This window comes from Thermobia domestica, chromosome 5 (genome assembly GCF_964235325.1).
Source record: "Thermobia domestica chromosome 5, izTheDome1.hap1.1, whole genome shotgun sequence".
Classification (NCBI taxonomy): Eukaryota; Metazoa; Arthropoda; class Insecta; order Zygentoma; family Lepismatidae; genus Thermobia; species Thermobia domestica.
Window position 1 is genome coordinate 224,896,876 of NC_137458.1, and position 17,934 is coordinate 224,914,809.

General features: G+C 35.6%; 1 protein-coding gene across 1 annotated transcript in view; it reads right to left on the minus strand.

Moving 5' to 3' along the window:
• LOC145685411 (trypsin-1-like) overlaps positions 1 to 17,934 on the minus strand; it is a 97,551-nt gene that overhangs the window by 19,603 nt on the left and 60,014 nt on the right. Inside the window, exon 5 of the mRNA XM_081757804.1 lies at positions 4,049 to 4,103. Within this exon, the coding sequence (XP_081613930.1) occupies positions 4,049 to 4,103 (55 nt within the window). The remainder of the gene's footprint in view (positions 1 to 4,048; positions 4,104 to 17,934) is intronic.

The window sequence follows — 17,934 nt, forward strand, 5'->3', positions numbered from 1 at the left end:
GCTGTTTTCTGCCAGAACACAATTCGTCTGGCTATTCCATTTAGAACAATCGGAAAGGGGTGACCCTTTTGGTAGGAAAGTACGGCCGACATAGCAATAAATTTCAACGTAGCACACAATGCTTTCCATCCGATACGCAAGTGTCTTCGTAAAGGCAGTATTTATCGGGAGGTCCTTGGTTATGACTAGGGCCCGGATAATTATGTACTAAAAACAATGAAAATATGTACATATATATGCACATAAAATCTCAAAAATATGTAATAAAACCCTTCCAAAAGAGCAAAATATGAAAATACCAGCATTTTCTATTACGTTTTCTACATTTAATGTGGTAAATACACTATTTATTCAATTACAATGTTTACTATCTGTTACTTTTCCAACATGATCTCCGCAACACTAAGAAACAGAATGAGTTTCAAATTTTCAATCAGAAAACTTATCTTGTTATCGCGTATAAAAGAGTTTCTATGCACTAAATGGTTGTTTCACTTCACACAAAATCTTGTTGCACATTTATACTTTCAGAAATCACCGAAAGATCGTTCAACTATACATTACGGGAGAATTCTAGAACACTGGCACGCTTACATGTACAATGGATACTAACCTAACCTAACATAGCCTAACCCCTCTAATCTCCAATTAACCTTAATTAACCTTATATAGGAAGGAAGTTTTACGATGGGCGTCCAGCGTTATAGAATCTTCCCGTACATTACACACTCAAAACATTTTAGTAAAAAATATCGTGATGAACAAAACATTCTCAATTAATCTTTTCAAGGGCCACGGTGGCTCAGTGGTAGAGCGTTCACCTCTGGTGCTAGGGGTCTCGGGTTCAAACCCTGCTCCCGTCAAGTGAACTTTGTGGTGGACAAACACCGTGTGCGTGGGTTTTCTCGGGGTTCTCCCGTTTCCTCCCACTTTCTTCATTCCACCATTTCATCACCGTCTCCTTTAGCCTAACCTGCATAACCGTGGGACGTAAAACTCAAACATTTCATTTCATTTTTTAATCTTTTCACTATTTCAACAGACAATCTCTGTAACAGTATGGAACGAAAATGTGTTTCAAATTTTCAAACACAAAACCTCTCCTGTTATCACGCAACAGAGCTTTGTATTGACTAGACGATCGTTCAACATCACACGAAGTAATTGGTGCATACTTAAACTTGCACAAATCAGGTGTGTATTCAATAGCCACGACATCGGATTTAGCTTCATTTAACACTCCACTAATAACACAGATTGTTCTATAGCCTGGATTTTTCTTCAAAACGAAAGCTTTCTTCTTATTCACTGCATCCCCAACCGATCCTTTCAAACCTACCAGAGAAACAACTGTTGTGCGAACAATTTCAAGATTGTCTGAAAGGCTAGATGATTTCTCCAAGGATTCAATAGTACTACTGAGACACAAAAAATTGCTCTGAGTGTAGGCAATATCATGCTTCAACTTCCCGTCATCAAACATTTGTTTCGCTATTTCTATGGAAGATGCATCTTCAGAATCAAAATATTGTAACGCTTGTTTCACTGCATCAAAGTTCGTAGCATAGTAACACACAGCATCAATGCAGCTTCCCCACCTCGTTAGTACCGGCTGAGGAGGAGGAGGTAGTTCAGGGAACAGTTCTTTAAATTTCTCAACTCTACTGGGAGCCTTCAAAAATATCTTCTTTGTATTTGAAATTAATGCATCCACATGTGGAAATCTAGAACGAACACATTCTGCAACACGATAAAATGGCAAGACAAGTTAGATGTAACAGCTTCGGATGCAATACTTGCAACGCTTCTGCAGCTTTGCATATGTATGATACGGTGCTGCATCAGTCACTAGAGGGAAGACATTGTTATGCTTGATACCATCAGGCCACAAAAGTCCCATAGAATCATTAAAGAGTTTTGCAATGGCTTGATGGTTGCATCGCGGTAACAAATAACTAGTTAACAAGATAGGCTTGCTGACTTCTTATCTTTCAACAACATTACCAACATGTCGCCCCTCTACATCAGTTGTTTCGTCAATTGACGCCCAAATAGGACCATCACCGATTTCCCCCACGAATAGAGTTCATTGTATCCACATATAAATCAGGCACGTAATGCTTTCTGATTGTAGATTAATCTGGAACTGTTTCGTGTGTGTATTGTTGCAGAAATTCACGAAGTTCTGTATTGTTTAGTTTCCAAATAGGGATATCAGCACATACCATAGCACGGCACAGATCACTTGAAAACTGAGACTTCCGTGGCCCTGAACTACTTTAAGCTTGAGATTCAGTTACTAGCAACTGCTTTTGTGGTTTAGGTTTTGAAGCTCGGGTCTGATGGCGCGATGTGGATATGTGTTGCACAACTTGGGAACGTTGAGCGCATGAGACACCCTTCTCACAAACCTGGCAATAAAGCACTTTTCCATCGGTGGAAAAATGCTCAAACTCTTCCGTGAAATGCTTAAATCTTATTGACAACGGGGTTTTGTCCTTTCGCATCTTGGAAACAGGATTTGGTGACAGAAGCTAACACTTTCCCTATGGCGTGCGTTGTAGCGGCAGGGGCTTCACTTTTGTCAATCAAGAGTTCAGTGTTACCAATTGCGTGAATGCAAACTTCCCCATCTGATTTAATATTTTCCGCCGAAGGAAAATATTAGTGGGGCGAGTTTGCGATAACAACACGATAGACAATAGTAAAACCGCGTCGCGATAGTAATTCGATTGAATTATTAATCTCACATAAGGATGTGGGCGCTACTACCGCGACCGAGAGTGTAAGATTGCTAATCAAATCAGATTGTGTACAACTCTCCCTATCAATCCGCCAAACTACGCTTCAATACTATTTTAAAAGGGTGTAACGCAGTGAAACAATAAATAAATAAATAAAAACTAAAAATTAAAAATAAAGCAAGCACTTTAAATTCAAAGAGAGGAGAGTGGTTTCTTCTTTTCACTCTATTGTTGAACAGTTTTTGTATGAAAAATCTCTATAAAACATGAAAATATCAAGAAATATGTAAAATTATGTGGTCATGAGTAAAATATGTAATTATATGTACATAAGTGTAAAATATGTAAATATATGTACTTTCAAATGGGTGTTTTTAGGCACTATGGGTCACAAATGACATTATTACACTGATTTGGTATAAAAATATAACTCCTACAAAAATATGTAATTAAATAATTATCCGGGCCCTAGTTATGACACATTCAAATTTACAGTTGTAAGAATGAACTGGAATAGCTTTCATTCTCATTTTTATAGTTCATTGCGTTCACCTCTTCCAAAAACAAATGACGAGAATGTAATTCCTGATTCTATTTTTTAATTTCGCTAGTCTTCAAGCCTTGAGATGCTATTAAGGAGAACAATATATTGGAGGCAACTAAAATGAGTACATTTTATTCCTGATAATTCATGGCATCATTTAATTTTGTTTATCTGCTTGTTTTTTAGAAGTCCTCTAGTAATTAACGCCTTAAAATCTGATTGAAGAGTTTATTACCTCCGAAGACTTCTGAAATATGTAATCTTTTAGGTATTTACATGAAGGATATCAGTATTGTGAAAGAATATTTACTGTTACTATATTTCATACTACGAAACAGAATTGTTTTATTGATTTACATTTCTTTCAATATACCTAATTCTGTTAACATATTGTTGCAAGAAATTACTTTCAATTGTTTGATTATTTCCACTGTCATAGCATTATAATTAAAAAACTCGTAATGTCTTGAAATGTTAAAATGAGGTGCCTAGTACTAAAACCCGCCATTTCCATTTTTTGAACCGAAATTGAGCCATATATCGCTTGTTACAGGTTTGATTTAAAGGAATTCCATGGAAACAGAATTTTGTTTAAAGTTTAATATTTCATACTAAAACACTAGTTCAAATATTGGACTTTGTACACGTGTATATGGAACTTCACTGCACGTTCTGTGAGACTAATTGAACATAAGCGAAATGGATGTAGCGGATTTTGATACTAGGCGTCTCAAACAAAGGTTTCTGTAATTAAACGTACCTACGACTTCATGCTTCTCTTTCTCCGCTACTTGCAGAGGCCCTCCACTGTCACCCTGGAAACAAAATATGTTAAAAAATAAATATCAATTATCACGAGATAGTTTTGATAAGAATAGGTAAAATTTTAATTATTACTAAGAATAATAATGCTTCACGGTAGAGAAATAAGAAAGAAAGTACGTAAGTCCATGATTCGTTTTTTTTTCGGAGCAAATGCAGTAAAGTTACATAGGTATTTTGACCTATTGACTCTGATTAGCATGAAAGCTTGAAGCCTATTACTGACATTTTCTGCGCTATTCGTGCATATTTTTATTCGTTAGTTTTTAAGAAGTTGGGTTTATGAAGCTTGTTTTATATATTTACAATGTCTGTCCGTGTGTTTGTCTGTCTGGGAGACCAAAGAATCTAACAAACTATTTGATGGATCACCAACAATTTTGTCCAGGATGTAAAGTACCGAAAGTTAGGAAACGAGATCGGTGACCGAGGTGATGCATCTACAGGAAGTGATAGCAATCGACAATTTGCCAATTTCTCTCGATTACTATAGAACAAAAACGGTAATGTTGGTAGTGAGAACCAGTTTTCGGCAATCGATTAACGCTGTAAATGATTACACAAATGTGAAAAGGAAGCGCTACAAGAATCAAAACAAGAAGCCCTACAAGCTTTTAGTTTCTGAAAATGTTCTTGATAATCAGCTGCTTCTTTCTGGTACTTTTTTATGAAAGTCACAAGGATTAGATCGTTGATAAAAATATTCTTCATTTCGTTACGGAGCTTTTCTCTCCTATTTAATTTTTATTCTTTTTAACTAGGTCGTATAGTCGATAGTCTACTCTATTTGACTTTTGAAAAATGTACAAACATTAGTCTTGATAGATTAATTTAGTAATAGGATGCGAGGCGGCCCATTCTAAATACAGCATGGCTTGAGCTGCACGAACGAAGTAACCATTTTCGTGGAGACTTCTAAGCATATAATGTTCTGATGGACTGCAGGATATTCCTCTATGGTTGGGTTACACAAAAGTAAGTAAGAATTCAGGTATTTTTGCTTTGATATACCAATGACTACAAAACATGTTCGCTGTACGGTTTGTTAATGTCATTCGAAAATTTATGTTTAGCACTTTATATATATATATATATATATATATATATATATATATATATATATATATATATATATATATATATATCATTGGATACATCTGTACATTCGTTTATTTTGACGCCTGAGAGAAGAGGAAGCCAAAACACGATTTTCGCAAAATCTACTTCAGCGTTGTGCGAATTCGGTCGCAGAGGAGCACAAACGATTCGAAACATTAATGTCAGTGAAAATTAAATTAAGGCAGTGTGCAAACATACAATCGAAGGCCGGTTTCGAAAATTCTGTCGTGGTGACTAACGCTTTGAGCATAGGATAGATTACTAATAGCATTCAGCTGTTGGACACTAAGAATTGAAGCTGATCCCCGAAGCAGATCTGCGGAAAAGACACAAGGTGTTCCAGAGAAACTAAGTGTTGATTTTTCGGTTGTAGCATGGCATTTTGAGAGACTAAAAAGAGGCGAAAACGAAAAATTGTTACATAACCAAAAGAATAAAATCGTTATTCTGAATCTGCTGTTTAATGCTGCTACTTCTACGCTACGAAAGCCACTCATTTTTCAAACATATTCACACAGGCAAGTAGAACTAAAACTTCACGGCAACAGATATATTCTAACAATATTTGTATGAAGTCATACACACAATGAAGATCTTAAGACAGCAATTGAGGCGAACAGTGGCCAGACATATGAGGAACTGGGACTACAATTCAATGTGAGTTTAAAAAAATCATTCGGTAGCACCTCTGTCAACTTGGAAAGCACTACAAGTTGAGACGATGGGTCACACATAATTTGACTCCGGGCCAGAAGGCAACGCGAGCAGACATGTGTTTTCTTTTGCTGTCTCGTTTGAGGAAGAAGCCATTTCTGGACAGGGTGTTAACATGTGATGACAAGTGGATCCTGTACGAAGCTTCACGGCGCCGTCATCATTGGTTAGCATCGCATGAACTGGTTCCAAAACAGCTATAACCAGCACTGCAAGAAGGTCCTCCAGTGTGTTTACAGTAATGTCAATATATACATTAACCCGAAAAAATCATAAAAAGCTGAAATTTTGTACATATCTTTGTAACGGTGTATATAACAACATACTAAAGACCTGGAATAGCCGGTGACGGGTTTGGCCGCCATATTTAGAAATGGCCCTCAAACCGTGCTTTTTAAAGGCTATAACTGGTTCTTACTTTAAAAACTATAACTCAAGTGGAATATAGGGTCCAGATAATTCTCAGTTTCTTAAACGCCTGGACAAATGCAACCCAAATTACACGTAACGTTTCCCGGCACTTATAGCAGTTGGTAGCTCTCAGTCAGGTTTCTTTATAAGTACAATTGTGAGTAGATGACGCACGAAACAAGTCACCATTCTAAGATGAACATCTATGGTTCGGTGCGTGTTGTCCAATAAGCACCATATACTAATCTCAATATTGCTGTGTATGTAATATATTATTTCATTATATGCTGTATGTGCAAAGAAATAAAAAACACTGATCACACATGAATTAGAAAATGCTTGAAAGTAGACCAAAATATCAAATCTAGAATAACTTCAGGAAATGTCCTCATTGACAGAACTTCTCATTCCAACGTCTTTTTCTTTCTGGAGAGGAGAAGATCTTGTTCGTCACACTAAGCATGCATTTAAATTGAAATTGAAATATTTAAAAACAATGAGCCTGGTTGGGATTTGAACGCGGGGCTACCGAACAGAAGTTCAATGGGTTAACCATTAACCTACCGCGCCATTTCATCTCCGAGCCAAACTATTAGCTAGTTAAAATAGTTTCATGGTACTAATACTCGTATAAGGAGACGTTGTTTATATGAGAGCCAAAATGACTACTCGAGATTTCCTTCTTTAACTTAAAAACCGGTTATATAGACCTTCATCAATGATACACGTGTAGAAATAGAAAGTTCTTTATTTATATTTCATAACTACCAGTTTATTTTTTTTATCTTCGTATAAGGAATGTGTAGCCCAGTGACAGCAGGAAACTCCCGTTACAGCGACCCGGCTCGAATCCCATCGCGGTAATTATTATCTTTTCTTTGTTGGCAGGAATTGATTACGTAAATGGTATTTTAATTCTGCAATTCCCTATTTATTATTATTATTATTATTATTATTATTATTATTATTATTATTATTATTATTATTATTATTATTATTATTATTACTATTATTATTATTATTATTATTATTATTATTATTATTATTATTACGACAAAAGAAAGAAAGAAACAGTCGCATAGTCGAAGCTATTCATAGGAACAGAAAAGATATATGTCACATTTTTTTAGGTTTACACATGAATCCAACAATATTATTACGTTTATGAATTTACAGATAGAATTTTCATTTTATAACAAGAAATGGAGTGTAAATATTTGTTAGCTCATAACAGTAATGAATTTCGTTTCGCTCTTCTTCTATGTAGAAAGGTGAGGAGACATCATAAATAAGATAATTCTATTGACTAGAATTATAACTTCGATCACTATCTGCAATTTGTGCACAGGTAGGAACAATTTCTAGGAAACAACAACCCAGTTTTGGCACATACTAACAGTTACGATGAGCCTCACGTATTCATAATTTCTTGGCTAAACACGTTACGTTCCCAGTCAGTACGAAACAAGGTTCATACAGATAACGTAAATTTTGTGTTGTTGGCATTTCACATGTGAAGAAAGTCGTCTCCACTCTGAGGCCAAGAGAAATTGAATATTTTTCATGTTAGTATACATAAAAAGTAAAAATATTCCAAATGATAAAAATTTCCTTAAATACCTCAACGGAAATCGAACTCGAGACCTGAGGATTAAGAAATTAATGCTTGAGCCACTACTCTTTTTTAAGTTAACTGATTCACCGAAGTGCCTCAATAACTTGCTTATCTACTTATTACTAGTTCCTACTTAATTTTAGTCGCTTTTCACTTGTTTAACTCGCTTTTACAATAACCTGGAACGACAGGGACACGAATACAGAAATATCGAGAACGGTTAAGATTCCAAAGGCCCTGCCACCGGGAATCGAACCCGGGACCCCGTACACCAAAGGCACACTTGCTAGCTACTAGACCACTAGACCAGCCTGGAGTGCACTCTACAACATTACTGTTCTGGGAGAAGGAGAAAAACTGGATGTATGGTGAAATCAGTAAATTGTTCAGTTTTACGATTGCAATGTAAGAATGACGAAACTCTCTGATTTCAGTCATGATAAAATAGTAAAGTATTATGCAGAAAGAATAGTCCAGAGAATTCAACTTTAAATTGACAACTAAAAAGACATACAAACGCGCAAGGCTATGCAGGAGAAATTAGTCTTTAGAGTGCTTGAAACCCTTGATAGGCACAGTGCGTGTCTTGAAGGGAGCGAGCGGGGCTACAGTTAAAATCAAGGAAAACCATTTTTGAAAATGTTCTTACGCCAATCATGGTGGAGTTAGCGGCTTTTTTAGCTATCTCACTCATATGTACGGAGGCGCTGTCGTATGCTCCGCATCGTTCCTGATTTTTCAGGCCGGCACTGGACAAATTCTCATATTCATTGGCATCTGGTGTTTCAGGGTACTGGATTATTTTTCAAGAAGTTAACTAATTTAGCAAACCTTCCTCATTACCTTGTGTTTCCTATTTTTACGTGGTTTAGTCACTTTTCTAATTTTTCCAGTAATTTTTTAAGAACAGGGACAAAAACACAGAAACATCGAGGACAGTAAAGATCACAAACACTATTCGCGCGTTCTTCCCTTGCCTGAAGTAAAATAATAAAATATGGAAACATGCAATTTTTGGTTTTCCATTTTCTATGTGTTGTCAAATCAGTAAAACCAAACCAAACAAAGAGCAATATTAATACACAAAACGCTCAACATCTTACCTATTCATGAAATAACAATTACATTATCCGAATAATTCTAGTATATCCGCAAATCATCATTTGTCATATTTTACGGATATACGTCGACTTTTCCGACAACCTGATACTTCCGACAAATGTTGTTAATACGCAAAGTTCATTGATCTCGTCACTCATTAACTTACTTTCTTATGATCATTAAAACCTTTAGGGTACTTTCCGTAGGTATAGGGAGGTGAAATACAGTATCCAGGCTTGGTGTAGCGTGGAAGTAACAAAATGAAAAACAACATGACATTTCCCTACCCCAAACCCTTACAACGGAGTGTGTTGATTGTTCAACAAATAGACCTGGAAACCAGTCAGAAACTTCATAAAATACAAAATATGTAAGCAGGTGTCGACTTTGCGATAATAATAATAATAATAATAATAATAATAATAATAATAATAATAATAATAATAATAATAATAATAATAATAATAATGGAATAACAGACTTAAAATGACAATTATGTAAACAATACCTTCCGAAAAGATGAAAAATAGTTGCCACGATTGGAATCGAACCCGAATATCTGCGAGTCTTTACCACTCAAAATTGAATCTTTACTACTCTGCCACAAACTCCTCATACAAATATAAGAAAGTAAACTAGTACTTACGGAAGTTAAAAAATAGAACTCTATTTCTACAGGTGTTGATACAATTCAAAGAATGCAAAAAACTGACGTATTTTCTTCAGTGAGGAAAAAATGAAATGTAAATCGGAATCATCATTGAAACCGATCACGCAGCCTCAACCTGAAGATATTTTCGTGATATTTTCCTCATTAAGGAAGGTCTATATAACTGTTTTAGTGTTAAACTAGGAAATCTCAAGTAAGTCATTGTGACACTCAAATAAGGAACGTCTCATTATATGAGCATTAATATGTATTCTGTATAGTTTTACGTGAGTCTATTTTAACTGGCTAACAGTTTGAGTGGTAGCTGGAGTGACGCGGTAAATAAGCGGTTAGCGCATTGAACCTTTCTTCGGCGGACCCGGTTTCTAATTCCCGTAAGGCTCAAACTTTTAAAATCTTTCAATTTCAATTTCAATGTCTTCTCAGTGTGACAAGCAAGATCTTCTCTTCTCCAAAAAGAAAAAGATCTTGGAAGGAGGAGAATTGAAGAACGTATATCAATGGGGGCAATGGTTTACAAACTTATTTCCAGCAGCTGTTCTAGATCTGATATTTTCATCTACTTTCAAGCATTTTCTGATTCTTGTGTGGTCAGTGCTTTTATTTCTCTGAATATACAGTATATAATGAAACAAGACATTACATACATAGCAATATTGAGATTGATATATGGTGCTCATTGTTCAACATAGAGATTTATCTTATGAGATCTGATGAGAAGTTCCATTCAAATCTGAAGAACAAATCTGGATTTATTGAAATACTTTCTAAACATCTCACGGCTGCTGGCATCAATGTTCTTCAAGCCTCTGCACATGCAGATACCTAAATTGTATGTACAGCAATAGAACTCTTTCTCAAACACCGAGATCCAGTATCAATTATTGCTGAAGATATTGATCTGGTTGAACTTTTGTCCACATTAGCAAGTAAAGAAATAGATGTTACATTTATTAAACGTGGCAGAAGAAAGTCCCTTCTAAAGGCCTCAGTTCATGAAACTTACAGCAAAATCTTGCATACGCGAAGACAAATTTATTATTTGTGCATGCTCTCACAGATTGCGATACGACATCAGCTCCTTACAGCCAAGGAAAAATAAAAAGGGATACCATTTGGTAAAGGAAGGCAAAGACCTACAAGAACGAGTCAGCATATCCAATTGTGGCAATGCGATACTGAATCCGTCACTGCTGCTGGTAATTTTTTTCTTACTTTGTACGGTGTTGAAAGGACAGTGCTCACCTTAGATCAACTGCGTTACCAAGCATTCATGAAAGCTATTGTAAAATGCCCAGTCACAAGTGAAATTCAGTTGGAAGCTTTGCTTCGTACTAGTGCAGCAGCCTATCAGCACTTATTTCGTGTTTACCATCAGGTGCAACTCTGGAAGGGTGAAAAGCTACCCTCTACTTTCTGGGGATGGCAGAAGACTGAAACATGTTTGGAACCAATCATGACAGTGAAAGCTCCAACTCCGGACTCTTTCTTGAGACTTTAAGTTGGGATGTGAATGCGAATGTATGTGCAGAAAAGCAGGACTGATATGTACCTCGTTGTGTGGACATTGTAATGGCAGTAGTTGTACCAACTCCTATCATGAGGAAATCAACCCGGATGAGAAAACGGACATGGACACTATTGAAACATAATAATCGTTATTGAAAATCCGGACTGCACTTAGAAGCACTGTGTACAGAAAAAGGCACTCGGTTCTCAACGAATTCTACAATTATTAGTGACTTTTATTTCGGATACACGGAAATATTGTAAAAGCCTTTCTAATTGAAACTACTGTAGACCGTGCATGTTATCAGAATATTTTATTTCTTGTAAGTATTACTATTGATAAATTAGAGAGAATTTCGTGACTTGTAGATGATTTATTGTTTAAGATTAGGGGTAAACTGGCCCCCGGCAGAACCCTCCTACTCTAGTTGTATAAAAATTTGTTGTTTCTTTTCTATCATTATGATCTCAATGAAACTTGGAGGCTATATCTTGCGTATTATGGTATATTTAATGTAAGTTTAATTGCCACTCCCAGAGGACAAGATTATCAACAGATTGAGAAAAAATGATAGGAAGAAGGGATTTTTTTTGGAAAAAATGATAGCAAGATTTTTTTTTAGCGAAATCCCTCCGTTACTTCCTCCATATATAGTAGACTGGTAAGTGCTTATAAGCCTAGTCCTTTGTTATTCGAATGAAGTAAAAATAACATCAATAGTGCAAATACAACGTGAGTTATTGCTATTAAAGTGAGAACCAGTTATTACCTTTAAAATAATAGTTTGGCAGACATTTTCCAATATTGAAGCCAAATCTTTTACCGGATATTTCAGGACTTTTAGTATGTTGTTACATATACCTTTCTCAAGATATGTACAAACTTTTAGCTTGTTATGATCTTATGGGTTAATGTATAAGAAAACTAACCGGAAGAAGGAAAATTTTGGGGATTTTTAAAAGGAAATCCCTCCGTTATTTCCCGCATTTAGAAGCGGGCCAAACTGGTAAGTACGATGCATGACCTGTAAGTGTTGTCGTTTTTTATTCGAATGAAATAAAAATGATATCAATAGTGCAAATATAACTTCACTTATAGCTATTAAAGAGAGAACCAGTTATTACCTTTAAACACTTCGGTTTGGCGGAAATTATCCAATATGGCAGCCAAAGCCGTCAGCGAATATTTCAGAAATTATAGTATGTTGTTGTATACACCTTCGAAAAGGTATGTGCAAAATTTCAGCTTATTATGATTTGTTTCCGGGTTCAGCTTTTTTTTTGTCTAATTTGACTGCACTATTAGTGTACTGCTCGCTGCATCGTGCACCGGGAACTACCACCAGCTGCTGAGAGCATGAATGCAACTGTGTGCTGTCTGCAGTTGAGCGTGTTCAAGAAAAACTCAAAACTCTGGAGCCAGCACTTCTGAATCGCAAAGAATCCTCCTGTTACAGAACAAAGCTAAGCCCAACGTGGCTAGGATGACACGGACACCATTCTATGCCTCGAATGGGAAATACTACTGCATCCGCCATACTCCCTAGACATTACATCGTCCGATTACCACCTGCTCCATTCCTTGGACAACCACGTTAGAGAACGCCAATTCAAATCCCTAATAGAGGTGCAAAATGCACTTGATACCTTCGCTTCACGGCCCCCCAAGTTCTACCGCGATAGAATGCATGAACTTTTGAGAACGTTGGAAGTAAGTCGTAGATGCTGATGGGGACTATTTTTGATGTTCGTGGTACGTCTTAGATGACATATCGATGTTCGAAGATTGTTGGTGAAAAATCAAGAAAACGTTCTTGATTACCTTTATATTTTGAGGAGTATTAATAAGCCCATAGTTGTTGATTCCCTTTTCAAAATATACTTTTTATTCTTAACAAAATATGACACCTTCAAAGTTGTGCAGGGAGAATCCTGGTTAATAATGGTGATAAACTTGCTCTTTACATTTCAATTAAATGACAAATTGTCCCTCATATCAAGTGGTATATTAATATGAATTCACTCGTGGATTGTCCTTTAGCGTCGGATTTAAGTACAGCCTTCGAAGCGAGAAACCCTGCTGGGTTTCCGATGGGATCTCATATGGTTTATATCCCACGTCTCTCGATTCCTTCTGCTTCCATATGTCTCATAGCTTGAACACTCAATAAGAACATTAAATTTCAAATAAACTAAACAACATGTCAAATGTATACTTAATTATGATGCTATACCGGTAATCACTGCACTATAGTAAAAACCTAAAATTAACTTTAGAAGCTTAAAATAAAATAAAATAAAGACTTGGAATGGTTCATTTGCTAAATCATGACAATTCAGAACTAAAAGACATTTCTTCTAACACATTTTGAAAAGAATTGAAATACAGTAATTTTCGAAGTAAATATATTTCTCTAGAAGTATTTATGCAAATAGTAATCCCAAGTGATTAATGCCTAACGAAGAGCGAAATTAATTTGTAAATGCTTTAGTACGGTAGACATCGTATTCTAAGCTTTAAATTTACACTTTTGTGTTCTGCATAATCTCTCTCTCTCTGTTGTTCAACATGCACAGCAGTGCATGGCAGCCAAGTTCCGCGAAGAAATACAGAGATTTTAAGCAAATTGTGTTCTTGGTCTTGTCATATCAGTAATAAATGCAAATAGTGTTTAACATTGCAAGTTCCATATACTGCGTCCTTCATTTTCCTTGTAATATTTCCTAATACAGGAAAAACATAACAAAAACATTTTGAATATTTTTGTATTATCATCTTGTACACCATTCTATTTTGTATCATGGCGGACATAAGTCCTTCACCAGGTAATTGTAACTGCTTTGGAACCAAATGCAGAGTATGAGAATTAAATCTGTCATATTTGTAGTTTCGTGTAGAGGAGAAACAAAATTGTGTACCAAAGGTTTAAGAATAACTCAAGTTATTAATATAAAGTATGCCAAAGATTATTGACTTATATCATCATAAAAATAATACGAAAGACGTTTTTTAAACGAGGGAAAATAAAGTAGAACTTTGTAAGCGGAGGCAAAGAAACCTAATTTAACACACTAAAGACGGACCATTTACTGCGAAGTGGTCTTGGTTCAGTGTTTAAGGGTTTTACCGCGACTACTAATCCGGAGGTTCTTGGATCGGATCCACGGCCGGCAAGTATTTTTTTTTTACTTTAGAATTTTTGGTGGTCATTTGGTGGCGATAACACACGTTTTATTATCTTCAGATATTTAAATACTCGGATATTTTAATACTGAACTACCAAAATTTTAGTAATAATAATAGTAATAATAATAATTATTATCTCGTTGAAGGTTAAAAGTTAGGAGCTTATCATCGCTCATCCCATACCATTACAAGCAGAAACGTGACATTTGGCAAGAATATTGCAGTTTTGTTTAGTGTTGCCTACAAGTAGAGGAACTTCTCATCTCGTTTCTAAAACAAAACCAACATAATCGAGACAAGAATTAACATTTGACACTCGGGATAGGACGAGGCTAACTCAAATTATCGTCTCGTTTTGAAGATAACAATCGAGACGAGACGAACAGTTTCGTAAATATTTCTCGTCTTATCTCGATTCTCGAAATAGTGTATGTCCATTCTTCAAGTAACAATTGCTCCGTAGTCTGAATCTTGAATGCTATTTCGTTACTTTGTGTTTCGCAGCTCATCGAATTATGATCTGTGTAGGTATTTTTGTAGCAAAGCTTTTATAATTACTTCTTCATATCCTAAAAGTTAGTTTATTACATGAGTGTTCAGTGATAATCAGTTATTTTTATTACAGTTATTTTAATTAAAACGTACTACATGAAACTTTACTGCAACGCTTTTGTATAATATGTGGGTAATTGCACAGATGTCCTGGAGGTCCGGACCACGTCCCCGAAATCCCGACTTTTCTGTAAGTTTTACTTAATTTTAGGACAACTTTAAAAATTATTATTATTATTATTATTATTATTATTATTATTATTATTAGTAGTAGTAGTAGTAGTTGTTGTTGTTGTTGTAGTAGTAGTATAATTATTATGATTATATTTGACAAATTGATATATAATTATTTGTATAATCATGTTTGTTCTAACATTACTATGTATCAATATGGTTTATGAAAAAAAGAGCAAGCACAACAAACTTGACATGTTTTATGGCTGATATTCTTCCTACTCTTAAGCAATGTAATTTACTTCGATTTCTCTAAAGCTTTTGATATGCTACCACATGACATTTTAATTTATAAATTAAAATCCTACGAGGTTTCCACTTTATTTATTGCCTTATTAGTATCATACTTGTCCCCAAAAAAAGTTTGTTGTTATGTATAAAAATTAGTCTTTCTGATGTATGTAACATTTACTTCGGTGTTCCGCAAGAATCAAATCTCGGACTGCTTCTATTTCTTATGTTTGTCAATGATATAACTGAAAATTTGGATTGTAAATGTGTGATGTATGCAAATGACCTAAAAATCTACAAAACCTTTGTAAATTAGGATGATTCTTTGTTGCTCCAAAATCATATTAATTAAACATTACTTTGGTCTAAAAATAATGTTTTACCTTTAAGTTTTAATTAAAGCTATTCAATGAGAATTGCGAATAAAAAAATCCAATTTACTTTATTTATAAATGATACTCCAATTAGAATTGTAGAAACTATTAAAGATTTAGGTATTGTCTTTGACAGGAAATTGTATTTCAAACTAGATCTTGATAATATTATATACCTCTAAAGTCGGAAACACACTTAATTGTTTGCATACTTCTGCAAAACAAACAAACACCAAAGTTTGCATACTTGTTCGTCATGTGATGTGAGTAATGGGAAAATTCGGATATCATGAAAAAGGCGACATTTTCCATGTATATGAAGTGTCGAAATTTTTCCTCGTTTCGAAATGCTGGTTTTTAAAGTAGTTCCGCACATCATAGAAACGTCATATTTTGTGAGACAGTCAAGATAGCAACATTGTTTATGCTAGAAAAAAGATATTTAAAATTCGTTTTGGTTTGGCGGTGCAAATCGAAAAAATGTGAAATTTGTTATGGCTGTGTCTAGGAAGTTGAAATTCCGAGGTGATGTTTATTCTGATGCGTAGTTTGTGAATCCGCCCTTCGCGTACTTGAAAAGATAGTCATTTTCGGTGTAAGAAATTGCTAGGAATGTTCTAGAGGGGCGTCTAATTCTAGACAACTTGTAGATATAGTGGAATCAGGAAATGCGTTCAAGTGTGTAGATTACAGCGTAAGTAAGAGGAAAAATCGGACATGTTGGAAAAGTCGTCATCTTCGATTCAAGATGGCGGTTCAAAAGTTTGTAACCATGAAAATTGTAAGTTGTTCTCACGGTAGGACAGTTATGTTTCGTTATACTCTTAAGGATGTAGTGCAGTTTCAATGAAGAAACTAATCATTGGAGAAGTCGCCATCTTGAATGCAAAGATTTCATGTTGTTGAATTGGCTTGATCTGCCTTGTTATGAGCTATGTTAAGCATAATACAACAAACATGAATCAACGTACGAGAATAGCTCAGAGGTAACGTGTGGGTTTCTAAGTAGCAGATCTGGGTTCTACTCTCGACTAAACGGTTTTCTATTTTTTTCTTATCTCCATTTCTTCTAGCAAAGTACTTTCTGTTCGTATTGCGGAAACAAAATATTTTCATTATTACATACGTAGAGGGAAAATATATATTTATACGGCAACTTTTGAGATAGTCCCGAAACGAGGCAGTATGTTCGTGTGAAGTTTCGAGACGATACTGAAGTATTTAAAATCAAACATATGTAGCTTTGGAAATGGAGCATCACCAGTGTGTATTTCGGAAGCAATGTTCCGGGGAGGGGGGAATTATTAGTCCGGGGGCACTGCTGATAATATTCTATTTGTTATTGTATTATAAACGAATTATTTTGATCTCCTCCAGGGGCGCTCTAAGGAGGCAGTGTCCCCCAAAAAGAGTCTAAGAGAAACATTGGGCATCATTTTCACAATATTGTGTCTATACAAGACAACAATACATTTTGTCTCGCGACAACAGTGTCTCCTTCAAACCGGAAATGGTTGCAAAATATCTCTCTCCCCTTTTATATCCCTCGTTAAGATACATGCTTATACCAAGTTTGAAGTCAATACCACAAGTGGAAAGTATAAAATATTAATTTTAAGGAAATAGTCACACACACTCATACACACCCACACACACAGAAATGGGCACCTCTTGAAAATTGAAATGAAATGAAATTTGTGAGTTTTACGTCCCACGGTTATGCCGGTTAGGATAAAGGAGACGGTGAAGATGAGTAATGAATGATATAGTGGAATGAAGAAAGTGCGAGGAAACGGGAGAACCCCGAGAAAACCCACGCACACGGTGTTTGTCCACCACAAAGTTCACTTGGCAGGAGCAGGGTTTGCCTCTCCTCCTCTTGAAAATTGTCACGTCGGCAGCGTAGATAGTTATAATATATAAGATACGTGGAAAAGTGCCCCTTTCGATTTGATAGTTTGTGTGGCGGGACCGGTTGGAATGAAATACCGTATATAATAGAGTCAAGCCTTCTTGGCAATCATCTATGCTATAAAAATAAATTTTCGAAGAAATAAAATCAGAAAAGAATTTGATGGGGATCGAACGCAGGTCTCCTGTTCAGAAG